The 23378-nt window shown below is 41.0% G+C and overlaps 1 protein-coding gene across 8 annotated transcripts in view; it reads left to right on the top strand.

The window, feature by feature from the left end:
- The window catches only part of ASAP1 (ArfGAP with SH3 domain, ankyrin repeat and PH domain 1), a 374925-nt gene that overhangs the window by 325179 nt on the left and 26368 nt on the right, over positions 1–23378 (top strand). For 7 of the 8 annotated variants that reach the window (XM_075063243.1, XM_075063244.1, XM_075063248.1 and 4 more), the window contains 2 exons: positions 5520–5748; positions 23214–23375. In XM_075063243.1, coding sequence (XP_074919344.1) covers positions 5520–5748; positions 23214–23375 — 391 coding nt within the window. Of the gene's footprint in view, positions 1–5519; positions 5749–18193; positions 18248–23213; positions 23376–23378 lie in introns of all 8 variants that reach the window. The other variant, XM_032762910.2, reaches the window with a different exon arrangement.

Below are 23378 nucleotides of genomic sequence, written 5' to 3'. Positions count from 1 at the left end.
ATGTCTGTAAGGAGGTGTTCATGGCTGCAATCTTCCGGTCTCTCTCCCGAAGTACAGCACATCATCCAGGATTTGCCATAGGATGGTCTCTCCCACTTTTTGGAAAAGATGGATGATAGGTCGCATAATCTAAATGATTCCAGGACAACATTGAAGTCACTTGGAATCTACACACGGGTGACAAAGAGGAAGCAGTTCTGGCCCCATCAGGCTCACAGGTATCAGAAGACCTGAGGCCCCAAGACCTGCAGAGGAAAAAGAGACAGGAATTACAGGAGGCCACAGCCCCCATGGTCATCTGTGACAAGCAGCGATCCAGTTTAAATATGCATTTTCAAAGGTTTGTCAAAGGCAGCATGCCAGTACTTATAAGCCAATCTGATCCTAGCCTTATCCTTCCCAGTCCTTCATGCTTGGAGTCACATCACATCTTATTGGTGGGCCCTAAGCATAGTGGATCTGGGCTATTCCCTCCATTCGTTTCCAACTCCTTCAGGGACTATTCATGAGACCATTAATCAGCGGGAGGTCCAATCTCTCCTTCTAGTGGGAGCGACAGAGAAAGTTCCTCAGGGGAAAATTGTTTTTATTCCTGCTCTTTCCTTATTCCCAAATCAAAAGGCACTCTCAGTTCTATTTTAGACCTAAGAGAGTTAAACAAGTACCTGAAGAAAATAAAGTTCCATATGGTTACCCTAGCTTCCATCATTTCTTCCCTGGAACAGGGCAACTGATATGCTGCTCTTGGCTTACAGGATGCTTACTTCCACAGAGTGATCTGTCCAGACCATGGGAAGTTTCTCAGGTTTGTAGTGAGTGGGACACTATCAATTCATGGTACTTCCATTCGGCCTATCAGCCCCATATGTTTTCACAAAGCAAATGGTACTGGTAGCTGCGTATCTGAGGAGCCTGGGAATCCGTGTTTCCCTGCCTGCACAACTGGCTAGTGAGAGGCCGGTCTGAGTCTCAATTGCTGTCCAATGTGACCATCATTTAGTCCACCTTCAATGCACTGGGGCTCTTACTCAGTCTGGACAAACCAATTTTAAAATCTGTGTAGAGAATAGAGTTTACCAGAGCACTCCTGGATGCTACAAAAACCAAAGTGTTTTGTGCCCCATTCAAGGTTCAAAACACTCTGAGACCATCTTGGATCTAAAAGCACACGCCATTACCACAGTGCACATTTCCCCAGACTTTTGGGGCACGTGGCAGCATATGTACCTACCTGTGTAATACAGCACGACAGAATACTCCTCAGGAGGCTTCAGGGATGGTTACATTTCTCAGTATATTTCCCCTGTCAACATAGTCTAAACAGAGTGATTCACATTCCAGAGGTAATTTTGTCTGCTCTTGACTGGTGGACAGACCCTTGGAACGTTTCTATGGGAGTTTTCTTTGTTTCTCCACAACTAAATCTCATTTTAGTCACAGATGCCTCGTCCCTGTATTGTGGTATACATATCGGAATCCTGCAAACGCAATGGTTTTGGTTGCCACATGATCTGAGGATGCATATAAACTTCAGGGATCTATGTGCTATCCATCTAACCTACTTGGCCTTCCAGCCATGTATTCTGGGAACATATCTGCTAGTTTTAACAGACAACACAGCAACTTTGTTTTATGTATGTGACAAAGTTCCTCCTCTACCTTGGTGGGTCCTGTGCTTATTGGCGGATTTGTTCACCTGAGTGATCTTCCCCTCCGTGTGGAACCCACAGTTCGGGTCAAGCTCCTCCTGTGTCTGATCAGGAGTTGGGAGGTTTGGGGGGAACCTGGGCCCGCCCCTACTCCGGTTCCAGCCCAGGCCCTGTGGATCACAGCTGTCTATAGTGCCTCCTGTAACAGCTGCATGAACAGCTACAACTCCCTGGGCTACTTCCCCATGGCCTCCCTCAAACACCTCTTTATCCTCACCGCAGGACCTTCTCCTGCTGTCTGAATACGCTTGTCCTCAATCCTCCAGCAGTAACTCTCTCACTCTCAGCTCCTTGCCTTTCTGCTCCCAGCTCCTCACACAGGCTCCTCCCTGCCTGACTGGAGTGAGCTCCTTTTAAACCCAGGTGCCCTGATTAGCCTGCCTTGATGGCTGCAGGTGTTCTAATTAAAGTAGCTCTCTCTACTGCCTTCTAGAAAGATCTTAATTGGCTCCATGGTTCCTTATTAACCTGGAGCAACTGCCATTTGGTTACCAGGGTACTAGGGATTTGTTTAGCCTGGGGCTAACATACCTGTTTCTCAGTACTTTACTGTAGCCATCTGGCCTTGCCCCATCACAGTAATCAGAATGTACAAGGAGGCAGTTCTACTTAGGGAGTTCTGCATAACCAATTCCATTCACCTTTAAGCTGCGTACCTTCCAGAAGAACAGAACATGTTGGCAAATCACCTAAGCAGATCTTTGCTCATCTTCCAGCTGTGAGGGGAACTCCCTAAATGGACCTGTTTGCAACAAAGGCCAACAGAAAGTGCCATCAGTTCTGTTCCCATGGGGGTCACAGCTCAGGGTCTTTGACAGATACTTTCTGCCTTTCCTCTGATACCATTACTACTCATAGCCCTGTTCAAGGCCAAGCAAGATCATGCTTGCCTTATACTAACACCACCAGCTTGGTCTTGGCAACATTGATTCTCGATCCTGCTAGTGTTGTTAGTGAGGCCTCCTCTACCTCTTCCATTGAATTCCCATGTGATTTCTCAAGACCATGGCCATCTGCTCCACACCAAACTACAGGCCTTCCACTTGGCAGTGTGGATGCTTCATGGCTAGCACAGTGGAAATAGTTGCTTGAAAGATGTTCAGAAAGCTTTTGAATTGCAGAAAGCCTTCAACTAGACATACTTACCTGACCAAATTAAAATGTTTTTCTATATGATCTCAACAGAAAAGTCTCTCTCCAGTGCAGGCTTCCATTAATCATGTTTTGAATTGTCTGTTGCTCCTGAAACGTCAAGGTCTGGCAGTTCCATTAAAATATATTTGTCAACAATTTCAGCATTCCATCCCTCCAGTGAGTAATAGATTGCGTTTTTCCAATCCCATAACTGTCAGGTTTCTAAAAAGTTGGACCCATTATACCCTCAGGTGCAAGAACCTGTTTCCCCATGAGATCTCAGCATCATGCTAACAAAATTAATGGGACCTCCCTTTGAACCTCTTGTGACTTGCTTCTGACTCCACCTCTCCACGAAAATGGTGTTTCTGATTGCGATAACCTCAGCAAGGAGAGTTGGTGAATTGAGAGCCTTGGTTTCAGAAGCTCCTTAGTCAGTTTTCCATAAGGATAAAGTTTACCTCCACCCTCACCCAAAATTCTTTACAAAGGTGTTTTCCAATTTCCACGTTAACCAAACAACTTATTTGTCAACTTTTTTTCCTGAAGCTTCACAAGCATACACATGAGCAGAAGCTTCATTTACTGGATCTGAGGATGGGATTAGCCATCCAATTGACTGCATCAGAATCTTTAGATTCTCAGCACAGTTATTTGTAGCAGTTGCAGACAAGGTGAAAGGTAAATTGGCTACACTCAGAAGATTTCCTCTTGGATTTCCTCTTGCGTTCGTTTTGCTACCAGTTAGCTAATGTCAATGGGTCATTCAATTAGAGTGCAATCAGCTTCAGCTTTCCTAGTGCAAATACCTATTTGAGACATTTACAAAGCAGCAACCTGGTCATCAGTTCACACATTTGCTGCTCATTATACCATTTCGCATTGGTCCAGGAATCATGCCAGTTTTGGGTGGGTTGTTGTACAGTCATTCAGATAGATTCCAAGCTTGTCTCCATGTTAATCTGCTTGTGAGTCACCTACAGAAGAATGAACATGTGCAATCACGCAAAGAAGGGGAAAAAGGGTTACCTACCTTTCTGTAACTTTTTCTTTGAGATATATAGCACATGTCCATTCAATGACTGGTCCTCCTTCTCCTCTCTGTCGGAATCGATCCAATAAGAAGTAACTGGGAGGGAGTGCCTCTGTGGTGACAGAGGGTGCCTGAACTACCCGACAAGTATCACAGTTCTGACAACTGTGTATGAGGCACACACACATTTTCAGTAGAATGGACATGTGAAACACATCTCAAAGAACAACAGTTACAGAAAGTCAGGTAACCATTTCTTCTTTCATTAAAATGTTTATTCATAGATGTTAAAATATGCACATTGAAGATGGGACATATCTTTAATGTAAAATGCATGTATGTAATTAAAAACAGAAGTTGCTCATTTTTACTTTCAGTTTTAATTTTAGCCACCAGAAGAAAATGAATTTAATTAAATCAATATAGTTGTCCTTTTTTATGCTGATTTTTCCCATCCAAATTGAGATAGGTTAGGGTTTTTTAATTCACAAAAGATGAACTTTTTGTGATAAATAAACTTTTTCTACAAATCCATAATTTGTTTTTACTTGTTGCATCAACAGACTTGTTTGTTTTTCAAGAACTGTGTTGCACAGTTCTGGAAAAAGGAAGGATGAAAGAACCAATTTCAGGAAAAAAGGAATGATTTCCTAGTGGTTAGAGTGCTAGTCTGGGTCTTGGGAGACCAGGTTTCAATTCTGTGCTCTCCCACAGACTTCCTGTGTGATCTTAGCTAAGTCACTTAATTGCTCTGGGTGCTCTGTTCCCCATCTGTAAAATGGGGATAATAGTACTTCCCTACCTCACACAGATATGAGGAGAAATTCACTAAAAATGTTGGAAGTTGCCCCATTATTACCAAAAATGGGGACCTTAGGGATCTTCAAAATAGAAAATGACACATATATTAGGAAAAGAAAATATAGCATCTTGTAAATGGCTACTGCAGGAAGCATGCGAAACTTGTTTGCCTGAAAAGTTCTCTCTTTATTTCTCTATGCATTTATAATTCATTCTAGCATCACATGTAATATTAACTTAATATCCTGGCCCCACTGGTAGTCTTCCCCCTTGACTTCATTTGGGCCAGGATTTTAAGTGCAATTCAAACTGAAGATTTACTGTTACCTCCTAAATAATATTTTGTTAAAAGCCAAGCGAGGTGAATAGCATAACTGTATAGCACTACATATATATAGTTTTCAGTGCCAGTAATGTAATTACAACTTGTAAATGTTAATCTGCTAAAGCCACAGCCATTAATTTATGTGAAAGGAGTGGGAGTTTCACGAATGAGGATACTTTAAAGGGATGAGCTGAAGTTATCTAACCAATAAGCAAGGAAGCCATATTGGTATCTGTTTATATGTATGTCAGGAACTAGTTCTGTTGTAATCGTACAAATATTTTATCTGTATTTAATCATATACACACACACACACACATCCTTTCTGTGTGTGTGTGTGTATATATATATATATATACACACACACACACACACACACACACACACACAGAGTGGCATTCACATTTTGTATAATATTGTAAAAAAGATAACAAACCCCAATGTGTTTATATTTTGAATATATTGTCCCTCCTATACTAAATCCATGCTATAATGTAATTTTTCTCTCTTTTCTTAGCCTAGTCCTATAAAGAAAGAACGTTCTCCAAGACCCCAGAGCTTTTGTCACTCTTCCAGTCTTTCCCCCCAAGACAAAATGACTCTGCCAGGATTTAGCACTCCTAGAGACAAACAAAGACTGTCCTATGGAGCCTTTACAAATCAGATTTTTGTCTCTACAAGCTCAGATTCTCCAGCTTCTCCAACAGCAGATGCTCCTCCTCTCCCTCCTAGAAATGCTGGAAAAGGTAAGTCTGTTTGCAAAAATGTGATGGAAACCAAAAATGATTGTTCGATGGTTATCGTAACCAACTTGAACACTTTATGTTCTTTCAAGATTTAGTGTGTTTTTCCTTCATTTTGTATAATGCTTTTTAATCTGATTAAGTTCACATACTGAAAGCTTGCATTTTACAGTGCTGAAATGAAAAGTTTACAGTAGATTTGTATTTAAGTTGCATCCGACATGAATTGTTAAGAATAACAAATATGTACTACTATTTTGTTTTCTAAAAAGCAGCTAATTCATTCTATATAAAACTAATTCTGCTCATGTTATGCTTGTTATTTAAATCCATTATTTTAATAGTGCATACTAGACATGAACCCAAACCAAAATCTCAAATCTGGTGCGTGTTGGTAACTAATGAGTGATGCTTCAGGTTAAAATGCTGTGCAGCTTCTGGCAGAGAAGACAGCCAGACCATGAGCAGGCTGATGAGGTCCCCACTTATCATACGAGGCTTTCCACATGTGGAGCTGCTAGAATGGCTCTGCTGAGCACTAATGGAGTGGAAGGGAAGGTCCTAAGCCCTGCACTAGGTGTCCAGCAAACCGCATATTCACTGAAAAACTGAGCAAGAGGCCCCAGGTCTTCAGTGAGTGAAACAACCGCTTGGTTTTGTAGGATTATCTATGAAGAAGTAGTACGGGTTTGTGCTAAAGTTGTGTAATCACCATCATGTGCACTTAATGTAAAGCCATGAGATATTTAATGTTGCCTTTTTTATGATGAAATAATAAATTTTATAATAGTGTTTAAAAGGGAAGAGAGTCTCTTACAACTATATTAGTCCTGAAGATTTTTTCATACTTGATGTATTGTTGCTGTAAGAGATGTTAATAGTTTGTTAATCCATTTATACCATACTCATAACATTATAGTTTGGAGTGGGCTATTCAACTATGGAATATAATTGCTAGTTTTCTGTAATTCACTTAAATCTAATCTTGAAGCTTTGCTACCATCACATTTTCTACTTTTTTCTTTCCTGCAGCTTAAACAGAGACAAACGGTTTTTGTTTGTTTATTTTGATTTTTATTTGTTTTTAAACTAGACTTATGTAAAATGTGCTTAGTGGCTAACAGCATAATGTGAGGCTAAAAGCCTTAAGTGAATTTGCCCCCTTGAGTTACAAAGCTGTTACATAACTATTTGCATTTCATTTTCTTGGCTCTTACTTTAGTTTCAATTTTCAAAAGGAATAAAGAAAAGATCTCATTAAAATGTACAGTGTGACACTGGATGCAGTAGTCTCTGTTTGCTTTATAGAACACCAGTTGCATGATTCAGATACCATGCTTGGGAAATACTGTTCCAAAGGCAGCATTAGTCATGTATTGGTGATTTTAGTGTTTCCTGGATTGTTTTGTTTTTTTAATATAGGAAAGTTGCCAATTGACTGCCTAACTAGCCTTGTCGGTCTGTTACACAGCTTCTGTCTTCATCCATTACTCATGAGCTAATGCTCCCCCTACTGTGGATTTCGGAGGTAGTCCAGTGTTGTTGCTGGAGGCTCCAGGACTAAGCCCCACCCTTCAGCTGAAGCCACCAGATTTTCTGTCTCTGGTAATGGAGCAAGCTGGTAGTTCAGTTTCTCCAAACCATTTTGTTTTAAAGCCTTTATTATTATTATTTTTCATGCAGTTTTGACTTATCTCCCTCCTCCCCTCAATGAGATGAATAGCAGCAGAGTGGTTTCAACCACCTGGATCTGCTACTGCAGCACCTCCTGCTAGACTCCTCTGCAGAGCTGCCCTAAAAACACCAGACTTAAATCTAAGCGGTGTTCCTTACATGAGGCAGCACTTACAAGATCTACAGAGGATGAGTTATGACCTGCCAGTTGCCAGCCAGCTGACCATTGCCTTACTAGGGCATGGAGCTCAGAGTCAGACCAGCAAGACGAGTCCCAACCCTTTCCCAGTGTCTTGCAACTACAACACAGAAAAGCCTGATCAGGAGCTTCTGAGCTTTTGGGGAGAGAGTCTAAGGATGAGGAGAAAGCTATCTGGTCAGCTTAGGAGATAAATCTTGTAACAGACCTGAACTGGAGTGGGAAAAATCCTGAAAGGATCCAGAGTCCCTCCCAGATAGTGAAGTGGGTCCTCAACTCTCTGGGAAAAGAAGCAGGGCTCCTACACAGCTCTCTTTGCTCCCACTATGAATTGAGATTCTCATGGTACTCAGGGTAAGTCCTACAAATCCCATAGACTCCCAGAAAGACAGAAGCAAATGTGTCCTTCACAAGGCAGTGATTACTATTAGTAATGAACAAATGGGGAAGAAATATGGGGTTAGTCTCCTCTTCCCTTGTCTTCTCTTCACGAGGGAGTGTTTGCTGGGGCTTTTGTCATACACAGAGTTTCTTTCACAGTCTTCTTTACCATACTCACTGCCACTCCACCATGCCCTCTGGACATGCAGAGAAGCCTGTGTTCCTCCTATGCAATTCTGTCTCAGACTGAAGCCTAATTGGGATTGAGCCTTGCTCTGCCAGGGAAAGAGGGTCTGTCATAAACAGATAGTAGGAGTTAATAGAACAGAAGTACTTTATATCTCTTTTAACTGTAAAGGGTTAACAAAGTTCGTAGCCTGGGGCGTTCCAAGGACAGGACAATCAGGAGACAGGAAGTTTCAATCTGAGGGAGAAGTTGGGTGCTGTTAGTTTTTTGGTGGCTTTGTTCACTCTGGGGGCTCAGAAGGGAACCAGTTGTTGCCAACAGGTTCTCTCATACTCTCCCTGACACAAGAGTTCTATATAGATCAAATAGTATAGTAATAGTAGATAGACAGTTAAGGTTATGTTTTTCTTTATTTGCAAATGTGCATTTGGCTGGAATAGGAGTTCAAATTGTATTTGCGAAAGGATTTTATTTGTCTTGAATACTTAGGTGGGGGTAATTTCCCAGTGTCATAGACAAATCCCTGTACTAACCGTACCTACATTTACAAAAGAAATTTTAACTGTTTTCTTTCTTTAATTAAAATGTTCTCTGGTAATAGAACCTGATTGTTTTTTTATTCGGTGAGACTCCAGAGATCGGGCTGGATCACCAAGGAATGGTGGGAGAAAGTAGGGAAGGGGGAGAGAGAGTAATTTCCCTCTGTAGATTACTCTCTCTCAGGAGAGTCGCCGGAGGGGAGAGGAGAGGGAAGGTACTTTTCCTCCTGTTTAAAGATCAGGAGTTTTGAATCAACAGTGAGTTTTCCAGTAAGCCAGGAGGGAACCTGGGGATGCAACGGTGGTAGAAAGGTTTACTCTTGTGTTACCAGAGCAGCGATCTGGTTTGGGTCCCAGCAACAAGACGAGGTTTGGGGGGACCAGAGTGTACCAGGCACTGGAATTCCTGGTTGGTGGCAGCGCAACAGGTTCTAAGCTGGTAATTAAGCTTAGAGGAATTCATGCTGGTACCCCATCTTTTGGACGCTAAGGTTCAGAGTGGGGAATTGTACCATGACAGAGTCAGACTCTGAAAGGCAGGAAAAATTCTCTCTCTCTACCATTCCACATTAAAGCCCTAGGAGCAGCACTTCAAGCAGTCTGTGACCAGAACAGAGGCTCCCCACAAAACTGCACCATCATGGGATTACAGGGAAGTAGATGAAAAATCCCTTCTCATTTTCAAAATAATCCTAGTAGGAGCAACCTAGTACAATATTTGGATGCTAGCCAGCCTGGGGAGCAGGCAGCAGCCATTTAACCTTCCAGGGACATCTAGCAAGCTACTTCCACAATTGAGGTATATGTACCAATAACCTTCTCTGTTGTGTGATCCTATGTCTGAATGAATAATGTACTACCTTCCTTCTGTAAACAGCCCAGGGAAAACAACAAAACATACTGCCAACCTACAAGATTTTTTCAGGACAGGATGTCAGTCAGTGGCTTGCAAGGAACTCATTAATATTAATAACATCTCTTCACCTTCAGGGGAAGGATAGCTCAGTGGTTTGAGCATGGGCCTGCTAAACCTGAGATTGTGAGTTCAGTCCTTGAGGGAGCCATTTAGGGGTCTGGGACCAAAAAAAACTGTCAGGGACAGTACTTGGTCCTGCTAGTGAAGGCAGGGGACTGGACTTTATGACCTTTCAAAGTTCCTTCCAGTTCTATGAGATAGGTATATCTCCATATACTATTATGGCCTTCAAACATTATTAGATACAAACTTCCCTGTTAATGCCTCCTTTGAGGCCTCATAAGAGCGAAATGGGGGCACCTGATTAAACCAAATGTTAATCTAAAATATTTATATCAAAGAAATTTTATAAATTTGAGGAGCCTAAGGTGGTGCAACAGTAGCTCCACCAGTCAAAGACATAGTCACATCTTCAGGAGGGGACTTCTTTCCAAAAGACCAATAGACCATAGGAATGATGACAATGCACAGCAATTTCAAACCTCAGCTATAGCCTTTCAGATCACAGGTTCTTCACATATTTAGCAAGGAATGCCCTCTTTGTGGCAAAAAAGTGGCATATTGTCTAAAGGTATGACCCTAGCTTAGAGTAAGGCATCACAAGTTCTGTCCTGGTCAGATCCTTAATGTGCTTTTTGTTAAGTAATGGATTCTGTTTTGGTGGCTACAAGGAAGCTGTGTTACATCCATGAATAGCTTCATCCTAAATGGATATCTTGTGCATGCGAACTTGTTGGTGGGGAGCTATTGGGGGAATTGTTAGAGAAATTACTAGCTGAGATTTCAGAGTGGCCTCAGCTCTCATTGTTGAAGCCAGCATAGCAATCCAGTGGCTGCTACCAACACCAAGGGTGTTCAGGAAGTAACTATTACTCTGGCAGAGGGGAAAATCTGGAGCGGAAGTTTCCAGAGGAACCTAGATAATTTTTCCTCCAAACCAACTAAGTCCTCAGCATGACAAAGAGTATTTGACTACAAGATCTCACAAAGTGGATCCAGACTGCAAGCAGGTAACATTAAAAAGGTTGCAGAGCAGTTTTTAAACTAAGAGATGGGGGAAAGCCGATTACTGCAGTGGAGCACGTGAATCAGACTGAGACTTTTCTTAGAGGAGAGACTACTGATAGAGATTCACTAGTTTTTAGTCAGGAGGAGAGGAGGGAAGAGAATAAAGTACGGGCCAGATCAAATTAGAAACATTCACATAAAAAAGAATCTGACACATCAGAAAAGAGCAGACTGATAAACAGGGACAAGTTTTTAAAGTGCTTGTACACAAATGCTAGAAGTCTAAATAATAAGATGGGTGAACTAGAGTGCCTCGTGTTAAAGGAGGATATTGATATAATAGGTATCACAGAAACCTGGTTGAGTGGGGACAATCATGTCTTATTAATCTATTAGAGTTCTTTGAAGGGTGATCCCGGCACTTACAGACCGGTAAGTCTAACGTCAGTACTAGGCAAGTTAGTTGAAACAATAATAAAGAATAAAATTGTTAGACACACAGAAGAACGCACAAAAGTCAACATGGTTTCTGTAAAGGGAAATCATGTCTTATTAATCTATTAGAGTTCTTTGAAGGGTTCAACAAACATGTAGACAGGGGGATCCAGTGGACATAGTGTATTTAGATTTCCAGAAAGCTTTGAGCAAAATCCTCACCAAAGCTCATTAACTAATAAGTAGTCATGGATAAAAGAGGAAGGTCTTTCGATGAATTGAGAATGGTTAAAAGACAGGGAACAAAGGGTAGGAATTTTGGTAATTCTAGAATGAGAGGGGAATAGTGGTGTCCAGGAGTTCATCTTAGACCAATCCTATTTCAACTATTCTAAAATATCTGGGAGAAAGGGGTAAACAGTTAGGTGGCAGTGTGCAGATAGAACTAAAATGCTCAGATAGTTAAGACCCAGCAGACTGGAGAATGTCAAGAAGACCACACACAAGTATTAACAACAAAATGACAAGAAATTCAAATGTGTAAATGTAAAGTACTGCCATTGGAAAAAATAACCCAACTTAGTACAGCTGAGGGCTAATTTATACAACTATCCAGGAGAAGACTTGGAGTCATGTGGATAGTCTCATGCAGATTCATGCATGTACAGCGGCAAACAGGGATGTAAAGGACATTAACAGGATAGGAGAAGACGAGTATCTATAGACTTGATATAAAATATGGACGCCACTATCTGAATACTGCGACAGAAATGGGGTCCCTATCTCAAAAAAGATATATGGCCATTAAAAAGTTTCAAAAGGACTAAAATTAAGGTTGGACGGTCATTGAGGAGAAATGAAAGACTAACGCTTTAAAAAGAGAGCGTAAGGAAGGATATTAGAGTATAAAAATCATGAGTGTGTGCGAGCACGTGAATAAGAAGAGTTACTACTTGTCGCAGAATTAGAAGAAGGAGCCACAATGGCATTAGAGGGCAGCAGGTTTAAAAACGAATAAAAGGGATAGTGTTCTTCCACCGTGCATTCATAAGTGACTCCTTGGTCTGAGACTGAGAAGAGCAGACAAACAGTAGTTTCACAAGAATAGATAAGCAGTGGAGTTAAGTCCATGTGAGTGCTGTTAGCAAGGATGGGTAAGGAATGTTCCCAGCCCTCTGGTTTTGTCAAGGGTAGAGAGGGACGGCAGGAGAGAGATAATTGATAACACATTTTAGCGTGTCATTCCCTCTGGGCATTCTCTTTGCAACTGGAGTAGACAGATACTAGTGGAATATACTTTGGTCGCCTAGTTATGGTATTATTATGTAGTGTGCAAAGTGATGTAAATTTGTGTTGAATACATGTTATTATAAAAGTCATGCACAAGTTAGGCTTACATAAACAAAGTGTTCTAATGACAGAGAATGAAGTTTCGAAACAGCATTCCAATATGAGTATTCGGGTACAAAAAACGAAGTTTGTAAACCTGAGCTTGAAAATTTATGGGGGTGTGTATATCCTGCATTTAGAGAACAGGAAATGTCAGACTAATGCGTGTAAGAGGAATGGGTTGAGCGAAGTAAGTTTAATTTTAAACTATTTTGTCTTGCTTCAAAACGTCAGAACAGTCTAGCTTCTAAGACTCACCACCTTTCTCTATAATAATGTACATGCTAAGACATATTTACCAGTGGTTATAATAATAAAGTTGGGCTGGATAAAGATAAGTAAAGATGAAGTCAATAATCTAACAGTAAAGACACTGAAACACACGCTAATATAGGAAATGGTGGATGTTACGGGGGTGCCTACAGAAAGAACAGAAAGAAAGTGATGAAGCTTTTTTACAGCAACTAGCAGAAGTCCAGTAGATTCACAGGCCTGTTCTTCATGGGAGATTCATTATCCCTGATATCTCTGGAGGAAATAACAGCAGTGCAACAGGCACCAGAAGTTTGGAGATGGCTGAGCGACACTCCTGTAAAAGTCTGGGGAGCACAGGCCTTGCGCCTCTCACTCTCTCAAAAGCAGGAAGAGCTTATGGGGAAGTAGGGTGAACAGAACTGGCAGCATGGATTAGAATGTGATTTCAAACTGGCAAAGAAGAAGGGAAGAAGCAGACGCAAAGCGGATTTCAAAAGCGATTCAGCTCCTTAGAGAAATGAATGGGGCAGGATCCCTGAAGTTGAACTGAAGGGATGGGTTAGGAGAGCTCGCGTTTAAAGAAACCATGCTAGTAGCACAGAAAATACATACCGATGGCAAGAAAAGAACGACAAGCGTAAATGCCACATGGTTAAAGGGACCAGGGGAGGCGAAGCAAAAGAAGGAAGCTTAAAAAAATGGACTTGGACACAGTGACTGGGGATGAATAAGATAGCTCGGTGCCTGCAGGGAAGAATCAAAAGAAAGGGCAATTTGAGTTGAACTAGAAGGAGTGAAGGAATAGGAAGGTTTGACAAGTATGAGCAACAAGAAGGAGGACTAGGATGGTGAGGCCGCTTCTCAATGAGGCAGGTACTAGTGGAAGATATGGATAAGGCGAGTATCAAATTCTTTCACTTCAGTCTTTAACGGGCAGGGATCACTCCAACACTAACTAGGGAGAAGCAGAGAGGGAGAGATGAGAGCGCCACGTGTGAGTGAGGGTAGGTTGGGACACTTAAGACGTTAAACGTCACAAGTCTAATGGGACCGGACAGCACGAAGCCTGAGAGATTTGCTGATTGATGCAGAGCGTTGGAACCATTATTTGAAACTCATGGTGAACGGAGAGAGGCCGAGCGAATGAAAAGCAAATATATACCATATCTTTAAGAAAGAGACAAAGGAGACAGGAACTACAGACCAATCAGTCCACTCAGTCCCAACAAATGTAAATATGAGCAGGTGCGAAGGAATCATCTCGAAACACTAGAGGAAAACAAGGTGATACGCAAGCGAGCATGGATTCCCAAGGTAAATCTTGCTTGACAATGATGCTTTCTAAATGAGATGACTGACCTTGTGGATGGGGCAAAGCGTTTAAGTTGTATATACTGATGTAGTAAGGCTTTTGACACACGGTTCCACAGCATTTCATCAGCAAACGAAGGAAGTTATGAGTTGGAGGAATCCGGACTGTGAATGGCTAAAAACTGTTTGATCAATGGGCTCAGCGCGGTAGGGTATCAGATAGGCACGACTCTCGTGGGCACATAAAATGTGATGCCCCAAGGTCTGTCTAGGCCCGACGTTCCTACTTAGTCCATTAAATCTTGAATGACGGATACTGCACATATAAAGTAAAATTTCAGGATGACACCCAATGGGGGAGTGGATGGATGACGCTGGAGGAGGAAACGATCAGAGACTTAGACAAATTGGAGAAGAATATGGCCCACAAAAACCTCATAGTTCACAAGGAAAGTGCAAATCCTGCCCTTAGACAGAAAACCCATATGACTGCTACAGGCTGGGACTGTTTGGCTAAGTGAATGCTGAGAAAAGGACTTGGGGTTACGGTAGATGGAAAGTTGAACTAGCTACATGATCGTGTAAGCAAAAAGGCTAATAGCATCTGGCTGTATTAGTGGAGTGTTTGCCAGCCAGTAGAGGAGGATATGTCCTCTATCGCACTGGTGAGCGATATGGAATCTTGTGTCTTTTTGGCGGACCAAGGCAACAACAAGGACATTGGAAAATTGGAGAGAGTCCGAGGCAACAAAAATGATATAGAGGACTGCGAGCACATGCTTATGAAGAGAGAACTGAAGAACTGGGCTATATTTAGCGCGAGATGAGAAGACTTAAGGGGGGATGATGAGTCACCTTTCAACACGTGAGGGATGGCTCCAAGCGAGGATAGGAGCTTAGTGCTGTTCTCAAGTTGTGCGCATAGTGAGGAATGCCAGTAGACAGAACGGAGCATGGTTGAAGTTGCAGTTGCGGAAGTCCGAGGCTGGATATGAGAAAAAAACTTTTGACAGGAAGTGTGAAAGTATGAATGGTTACCTAGAGGCTGGTAAACCCTCTTAACTAGTTAAGATCGTGCTAGACCGCACCCTGGCTGGGATTATTTAGGGAAAATGGTCCTGCCTTTAGCAGGGGGTTGGACTAGATGACCTCATGAGGTCCCTTCCATCCTTTTGATTCTATGATTCTATGAAATATCACCTTCAAAGTGGTTACTAATGTACAATAAATTATCCTAAACATTGTTTGTTTTTCATGTTAGTATTTAATGGCTCTAAACAAAATTAGACTCTGCTACCTGTCCCTCAAAGAAGAGAAAGATGTGTTGGTACTGATTTTTAGATTTCATCTCCCCCCCACCCCCACCCCAGCTTTAGGAAAAAAGCACATCACCTTACCTTTTCAGATCCTCCTTACTCTCAATTTGCCCTCATTGAGCTTGTCTATTAAATTACCATATTAATATGTATGGTTATTTTTATAGAAAAATTACTTTTGCTTTTCATTTTAGACATTACATCCATTTGATTACAGGTGATCTGCAAATATTTTTAATGTATTTTATGGGCTGAGTGCCCCATATGGTAAGAGTTAGAGGAGCATCCAGTCCATAAATGATTTTAAACTTACTTTATTTCCCATTATTTCCATTCCCCCCAAATCTAATCTCATTAGCTCCTTGTCTGCTGTAAGGTTCCAACAGCTACCATGGGACTGTGCTAGAGTGTGGAGCCAGTCTGTAAGGAGCAGGTAGGTGTTGGGTTCCATTATTTAGCAAGTGGTATCATTTTGAAAAGTTTCTTAATATTGTTTTGTATCCTTTGGGATATAAATATAATAAATCTTTTCTAAAGCATGCCGTATTCTTTAGTCCGTCGTAAGCTGGCTTCATTCTCCAGTGAAGTTCCTTAGTAGCAAGGTTCCATGGTGTTTGCTGAGATGTCACAGTGAACTGGAAACCATCAAATCTGAGCTTTATGTGTGTTGGAATTATTATTATTTTTGTAGGGGATATTATCATGACACTAATTTAACTGCAGATTCCTTTATTAAATCCAAAGGCTGATCGTATTTATACAATTGCTCTAAACATGCCTAAAAAGCCTGAATAATAAGCAATTTACTACATCCAAATAGTAACAAAACATTTATAAGCATTTGATCAAAATATTTACAGATGGGCTAAACCCAGGAGTATTAGACTCAATTTAGTCAGTCAGGCATTATCAATGACACTTCAGAAGTTCACACTTTTGTACCCTTTTCATAAACCAGTGATGGCATTGCCTGTTACTAACTTAGTTAAAAACCATGTTGGGGCCAGATTGGGGTCATTGCTGGTTCAATGTGCACAATTTTTTCTTATTAGTAACTATCTATATAATAACTGGGGTTTTTTCTTCCATTTATCTTTCAGTTACTTTTCAGGCCTAGCTTTTCCAGTTAACCCATATTGTTTCAAGGTCTTCTCACAACTGCTAGCAAAACCAGCATTGTACGCACAAACTACGAAGCATTTTTTCATTTAACTAAGCTAATTCAACCCTGTTCTAGCCTACAGTGTGGGGGAAGGAAGGCAAGTTAAAAATCATTTCTGTACTGAATGCCCCCTCTTACGCATGGTTTTTAGTGCATTTGCTGTCTAAAAGTTAACTTGGTTTATTTCTTAAAACTGTGTGCATGTATAGGGGTTTATAAATTACAGTATGTCAATTTGTGTGTGTGTATAGCTAATGTATTTGCAAGTTACTTATATATTTCTACATATATTAGTTAATGTAAGACTGGGTCTTTCGATTTGGTAACTTTTCAGCTGGAGTTTTAAAAGTTGCTGAAGTTGATGTGTTTGCTCCCCACATTTCATTGAGGAAAAAGGGTATGTTAGGTCTTGTCTATGTGATAAAGTTGCACCAGTTGAAGTTAAATAGGTATGCAAACATTCTTATTTTGTTAAAAGGTTGGCTTATTTTGATTTAGCTAAAACTGATTACTTACTTAATTTAAACTAACTCAAAATAAGCGTGGCTTAAACTGAAATAAATGTGTCTACTTCAAATAAATTGGTTTAAAAATCACATCTTTAGTTAAACTGGCTCAACTTTCTCACATAAAAACAAATCCTCAATAATACGTAGTGAGAAAGTCAGTTGAAGTTGAGTTTCCATAATTCTAGCAAGCGTCAGTTGTCAGATAGGTCTGCTGGTTTGTGTGTTGTTTTTGTAATGACAGCCAAGGAGTAGCATGGTTGAACACATTAGTTTCACTGATCTTAATTAAATCTCTGCAAATGTTTAGTCTGAATATTGGGTTTGTCACTGATGTTGCCAGCTAGTTCTTCTAGTCCTGTTGTAAAGGTTTGGGGCAAATATGGGTCATTTTCACAATTTTAGGTGAAAATTAAGATAATCTAAGTGACTTTGCCAGTTTCCCTCAGAAAACCTAATCAGAACCCTCCAATTAGGTCTGTTTGGATTCTGAGCTGCTGCATTCATTTGATTTCCAAACTTAAAGCAAAATGCAGTATGTCAACCCATACACATTGAAAGCACAGCTCTGACTTTAATGTTCTCAGACTGTATTATGACAGTCTTTCCTTACTAAATGCATACACAACTCATTTGTAAAGAAAAGTGCTTCTAGCTATGTGTTTTGTTGTATTACAGTGCCTTGGGTTTTTGATTTTGGTAAAACGAGCTATTTCACTCTCGTTTATATCTTGTTTTGTTAGTCTTGATTCACTATACTGTTAATTTTCCAGTATTTTTAATAGAAACAGAGACCTGATGGCACGCTCTTATAAATATATGAAAATCTCTATGAAGTAACTTGATATAAGTAGTTAATTGTAGGTTTTGTCTCACTTTACAGAACAAATTTAGAGTTGACTATTGTAAGTTAATGTCCAGTCAATTTATTCTGCTCATGCCCTGAAGAGTAGTAGTGTGCTTATGATCAGAATTTCTCAAATGTTGGCAGTAAGACCTTGACAAGTAAAGAAAATATATTGTCTGAAATTATAAGAATTTTGGGAAAAAATAGCAATATATGTTATGAAAGTGCCATTTTTAACACAAATTTATCACTTTCCTTTGCAGTACGTGTCCTACCATTAACTGGAATACTGGTTCTCCCATATCTCTCATGCAGTGGTAAAAAATATATACACTTTAGGATCTCCCACTATTAAAAAAATTGATGGATAGTAACAGCTTTGCATGTCGTCACTGGTACACAAATTAATATGTAGAACATGTACTAACTCCACAAAAGCTAAAGTACACACACTGCTAATTGCAGGTCTCTTACAATTATTTTAACTTACCACAGAATGTTTTTAATTGCTTCATAGATAACTATTTTAAGGCTGGAAAATTTAATTTTAAATTACATATTCTATTAAATGTTTTCTAATTTATCTTGTGCAACTTTATGCTGTTCTGAGTTTTGATAGTTACGAGGCAGATAAAAATATTACTATTAGTACAGGTTGAACCTCTCTAATTCGGCACTCCCTGGTCTGGCAGCATCTGCGGTCTGGCATAGGTGCCGACTCTGTGGGTGCTCCAGGGCACCTGTGGGGAAAAATTAGTGGATGTGGAGCATCCAGCAGCGCCAACTTCCCCCCTCTGCCCTCCTGCCCCTAAGCCTTTGGCGCACAAACAGCCCCACACTTACTAATTCCTCCTCCTCCCTCCCAGTGCTTCCAGAGCGCCACGAACAGATGATTCGCAGCATTGAAGCTCTGGGAGTGAGGGGGAGGATCTGGGACCAGCATCGGAGCCCCTGGGGCAAGGACTGGCGGCCAGGATCCTGGGTGGCAGTGGGGATCGCGGGCGGGGGATTACACTGGGTGCAAAGCCTGGGGGTGCTGCAGCACCTCCCGCAGCCCTACTTTCCCACACCTATGGAGACCCGCTGGCACTCTGCATTGACCTCCTGTAATTTGGCATATTCTCTGATATGGGACCGGTGAGGTCCCAAGAGTGTCATATTAGAGTGGTTCAACCTGTACTGAACCTGTCGTTACAGACTGTAGTATCATTCCATCACCTGTTTCAGTAATAAATTATAGATTTCAGTTCATTTTTTCCTCAAAAGTGTTTCCTGAAAATCCAACCATTTGCCTTTCTGTCATTCTGAAACTAGCTATTGCCCTGAATATATTTTAGATGATTTCCCCTATATTCCTTAGTTTCTTTTCAGGAAAATATCTTGGTAAATGTTACCCACTACTTTCCTAAAAGAAGAGTGTGCTGTTTAGTGATTAGAGCAGGAGAGTGGTTGGGTTTCTTAGCATTGGGAAAGTCACTGAGTATTTATTATTATTTATTTGTATTACTGTAACAGCTAGGAGGCCTAGTCATAGATTAGGACCCCCATTGTGTTAGCTGCTGTACATACAGAACAAAAAGGCAGTCCCTGCCCCCAAGGAGTTTACAACTTAAGTATAAGACAAGACCACAAATGGCTACACACAGGGAATAAAAAGGAAACAATGAGACAGAATTGGTCAGTATGATAACCAGTTGTCTCTGCAAACCAACAGTGTAACTGTTTTTTAGGCAAAACTTCTCTGTGTCTGTTTATGCCATCTGTGGCAAATTGCCAGCACTATTATGATGGGTCTTATGCTTTCTCTTCTTTGGGGTGGGGGTTCAGGGCGCCATTTCTTGCTCCTGAATTGGAATATTAATTGCCCCGCTAGTGTCGTTGAGGAGGGGAGTGGAGAGGGAGGGACCTGGGTCCGCCCTGTACTCCAGGTCCCAGCCCAGAGGCCCTGAGGGTAGTGGTGAACCACTTGAACTGGCGGTTCCTTCCCCTGGGCTACTTCCCTCTCCTGCCCTTCAACTTGTGGTGGGGGCTTCCTGCCCTCCCTCTGCACAAGTCAGGTGCCCCTTACCTAGGGTCTTGGACTTCTTAGCCCACGGCAACACTCCTCCAAACTTTCCTCTGCTTCTCTTCAAACTGTTCTCTGCTCCAACTCCCACACTGTCTGGTTGAAGCAGGGGGTTTTTTTCATGTGACTGACTGCAGGTGATCTAATTGGCTTCAGGTGCTCTAGTTAATCCATTGCAAACTTTCTTCCCCTTACAGGGAATAAGGCTCCCTTCTAACACTCTCCTGCTGCCCTCTGGCCATGCTATATCACACATCTATAAAATGGGTATAACGCTACCTACCTCAGAATGTATGTTGCAAGTCTTAAAATTTGCAAAATGATTTGAAATCCTTCTACTGAAAGGAATTGTATGTTAATTATTGCTGTTGTACCATCCATAAGTTTCACATGCTAGAATGTGAACCTTTGAAAACTATAAAATTATAAAAGTTTTAAACTCTTTCTGTGATATCTATAGACATGTTAGTAGTAGGAAAGTCCCACCCGCTGACCTGTTTTTTCACAGTTGCTATCTGGTCACCCTACATGTTAGTATCATGAGGTATTAAAAATGTGTACACTCTATCTCAGTTTTAGTCACAAGTTTTTTCTATTTAATTTTACTTTCAGCTGTTGAAATATTTATTCTTAGTCAAGCTCTTGTTTTATATAAAAGAGAGAGATCTTACTCAGTTTACTTCCACTTGAATTTGAAGCTTTATGTTGCCTTAATTTAAATGAGTATACAGTGCCAATTCAGGATGCTTTCACCATTTTTTGAATGAAGCTTGGATTGTTTGTACTGTAATTCAGCTGGAAGGAAACTTCTGATTAGTGACTGATAAAGATGGTATGCGCTTCCATCAATTGGTCATTAAGGGGTGATGGGGTAAAACTGTAAGAACTTCAGTGGTTTGCATTTATCAGATCCATGTGTCAGCACATGTAGCTCCAAAGTGGAGATTTCAAATAACTACCTCTTTTCTTCTGTCCTTGTGCAGAAAACAAGTATATTGTATTAACTGTGACTTTAGAATAGTGTTAGCAGCAGCACAATGAGTACTGAAGTCCTTTTACGGTTATATTTTGCGCTGCTGTTGGTTTGTAGCACTTCACACAGGGCCAGTGCAACCCATTAGGCGACATAGGCGGTCGCCTAGGGCGCTAGCATTTGGGGGGCGGCATTTCAGGTCCTTCGGCGGTGACCGTGGCGGCCGGATCTTTGCCGCCTCGGTCATCGTTGGCATTTAGGCGGAGGGACCTGGGGCAGGAGGGTGTGGGGAGGGCTGACTGCAGCAAGTAAGGGGGGGCGCGGCACACAGGGGAACCACTCCCCATCCCAGCTTACCTCTGCTCGGCCTCCTCCTCTGAGCACGCTGCTCTGCTCTGCTTCTCTCCCTCCCAGGCTTGTGGCGCCAAACAGCTGATTGGCGCCGCAAGCCTGGGAAGTGGGAGAAGTGGAGCGGTGATGGCGTGCTCGGGGAGGAGGTGGAGCAGAGGTGAGCTGGGGCAGGGAGCTGCCTGGGGGGTGAGCACCTCAGGGTGGAGGAGGGATGGGCAGCTGCCACCGGGCTCGGGAGTGTGTGTGTGCAAGGTTGTTGTTTTGCCTAGGGTGCGAAACATCCTTGCACCTGCCCTGACTTCACACAATCATTCATAAAAAAAATAAAATGAAGAGCTTCTGTGTTGCATAAGTCTACGGGATCCTCAATCCAGATTTATAGCACCAAAGCTGTCTATATTTTAGCTTTTTTTATAATGAAATTTTAAAAGATACAGAAATACATAGAATATCAGGATTGGAAGGGACCTCAGGAAGTCATCTAGTCTAATCCCCTGCTTAAAGCAGGACCAATTCCCAGACAGATTTTTGCCCTAGATCCTTAAATGGCTCCCTCAAGGATTGAACGTACAACCATGCGTTTAGCAGGCCAGTGCTCAAACCACTGAGCTATCTCTTCCTCCCCCTAATAATGTGAAATTATTCACATAGAAACTATATGATAAAATCAGTATAGAAGAAGTGCATTAATTTGGGAGACTTGCAAATTACTGAATTGGTGAATAAGTTAAAAATAGCAAGGATAATTCATTGCAAAATTTATAGTGATTTGTTCGCACATTTGATGTGTAATTTGGTTCGCATTATTTTTACATACATGTTTTGCAGTACACTTGTAAAAGTAACATAGTCTTCATAATATTCACTCAGAGCTCTGTATTTTCTGATGGAGGAAACAGCACTGCTTGTGTGCAAATTATGGGGTATATATATTAGCAAACTAGCAACGTTCTACTCTATGACTTAAACAAGAGACCATATTATTATTTAAATCATAAGTAATATTCAGTGTATATGTAGGCAGGTTTTGAATGGAGGAATGATTAAATATTCGTAGATAGATGATATCTTTAATGCCTAAACCTTGCAATAAGTGCTATGTGGGAAGATCCCTGCATCTGAACAGAGTCTCGGACTAGTAGGGCTATCTAGCCAAAGGCCCATGCAGAGCTCATTTCAGGATCATGGCCCAAAAATGCATTATTACTTTATTAGCTGCAAGAGTATTTTGAGCCTTCTAAACAAATTCCAGTGTACTACTATATATGTTTGTAATGAGGTTTTGTAATGTCTGTTTGTTATTCACTAGGTTTAACACTTTGTCATGCATGATATATTTAATCTGCACAAAAACAATAGCAATTGACAATAGAAAAATGAATTTATTTTGGAAACCTGTATCTCAGCATTTAAGGAAAGTTTGCTAAAGGGAAAAAAATTGTAAAAACCTTGTTAATCACATTAGCTATGATATGAATCTCTGAATCTACAATACTGACAGCATGCAAGATTTAGTTTGTTGTTTCATTGTGGTATGGAGATTTTATAAACAGTAATTCTTAAACCCTAATTGAAGTACTTTATCTTCAATAAATAGTTTATAAAGATTTAAAACATTTTCTGCTGTTTTTAACAATGCCTAAAATTATAAATCCTGTAGTGATTAACCTGATGTGAATGTACATTTTAAAATATATGTATGTCATTTATTGTCAAATTGCATACTGTCCTGTTACAATTAAAATGGCTAACAGGTGATGGGTATGTCATTAATCTCAACAGTGTTTTGGCATGGCTTTGCTCCATTTTACTATATTCTGATTTTTAATTCTTTGGTGCTATTTTGATGTTACACATTCTGTACTGATAAGATGATTTTTTGTTCATTTTACAGGTCCACCTTCAACCCTTCCTCTAAGCACTCAACCCTCCAGTGGCAGCTCCACTCTTTCCAAGAAGAGACCACCTCCCCCACCGCCTGGACATAAAAGAACCCTCTCTGACCCACCAAGCCCACTACCTCATGGACCCCAGAATAAGGGTCCAATTCCTTGGGGTG

This window comes from Chelonoidis abingdonii, chromosome 2 (genome assembly GCF_003597395.2).
Source record: "Chelonoidis abingdonii isolate Lonesome George chromosome 2, CheloAbing_2.0, whole genome shotgun sequence".
Lineage (NCBI taxonomy): Eukaryota > Metazoa > Chordata > Testudines > Testudinidae > Chelonoidis > Chelonoidis abingdonii.
This window is presented reverse-complemented; position numbering and strand designations above follow the sequence as displayed.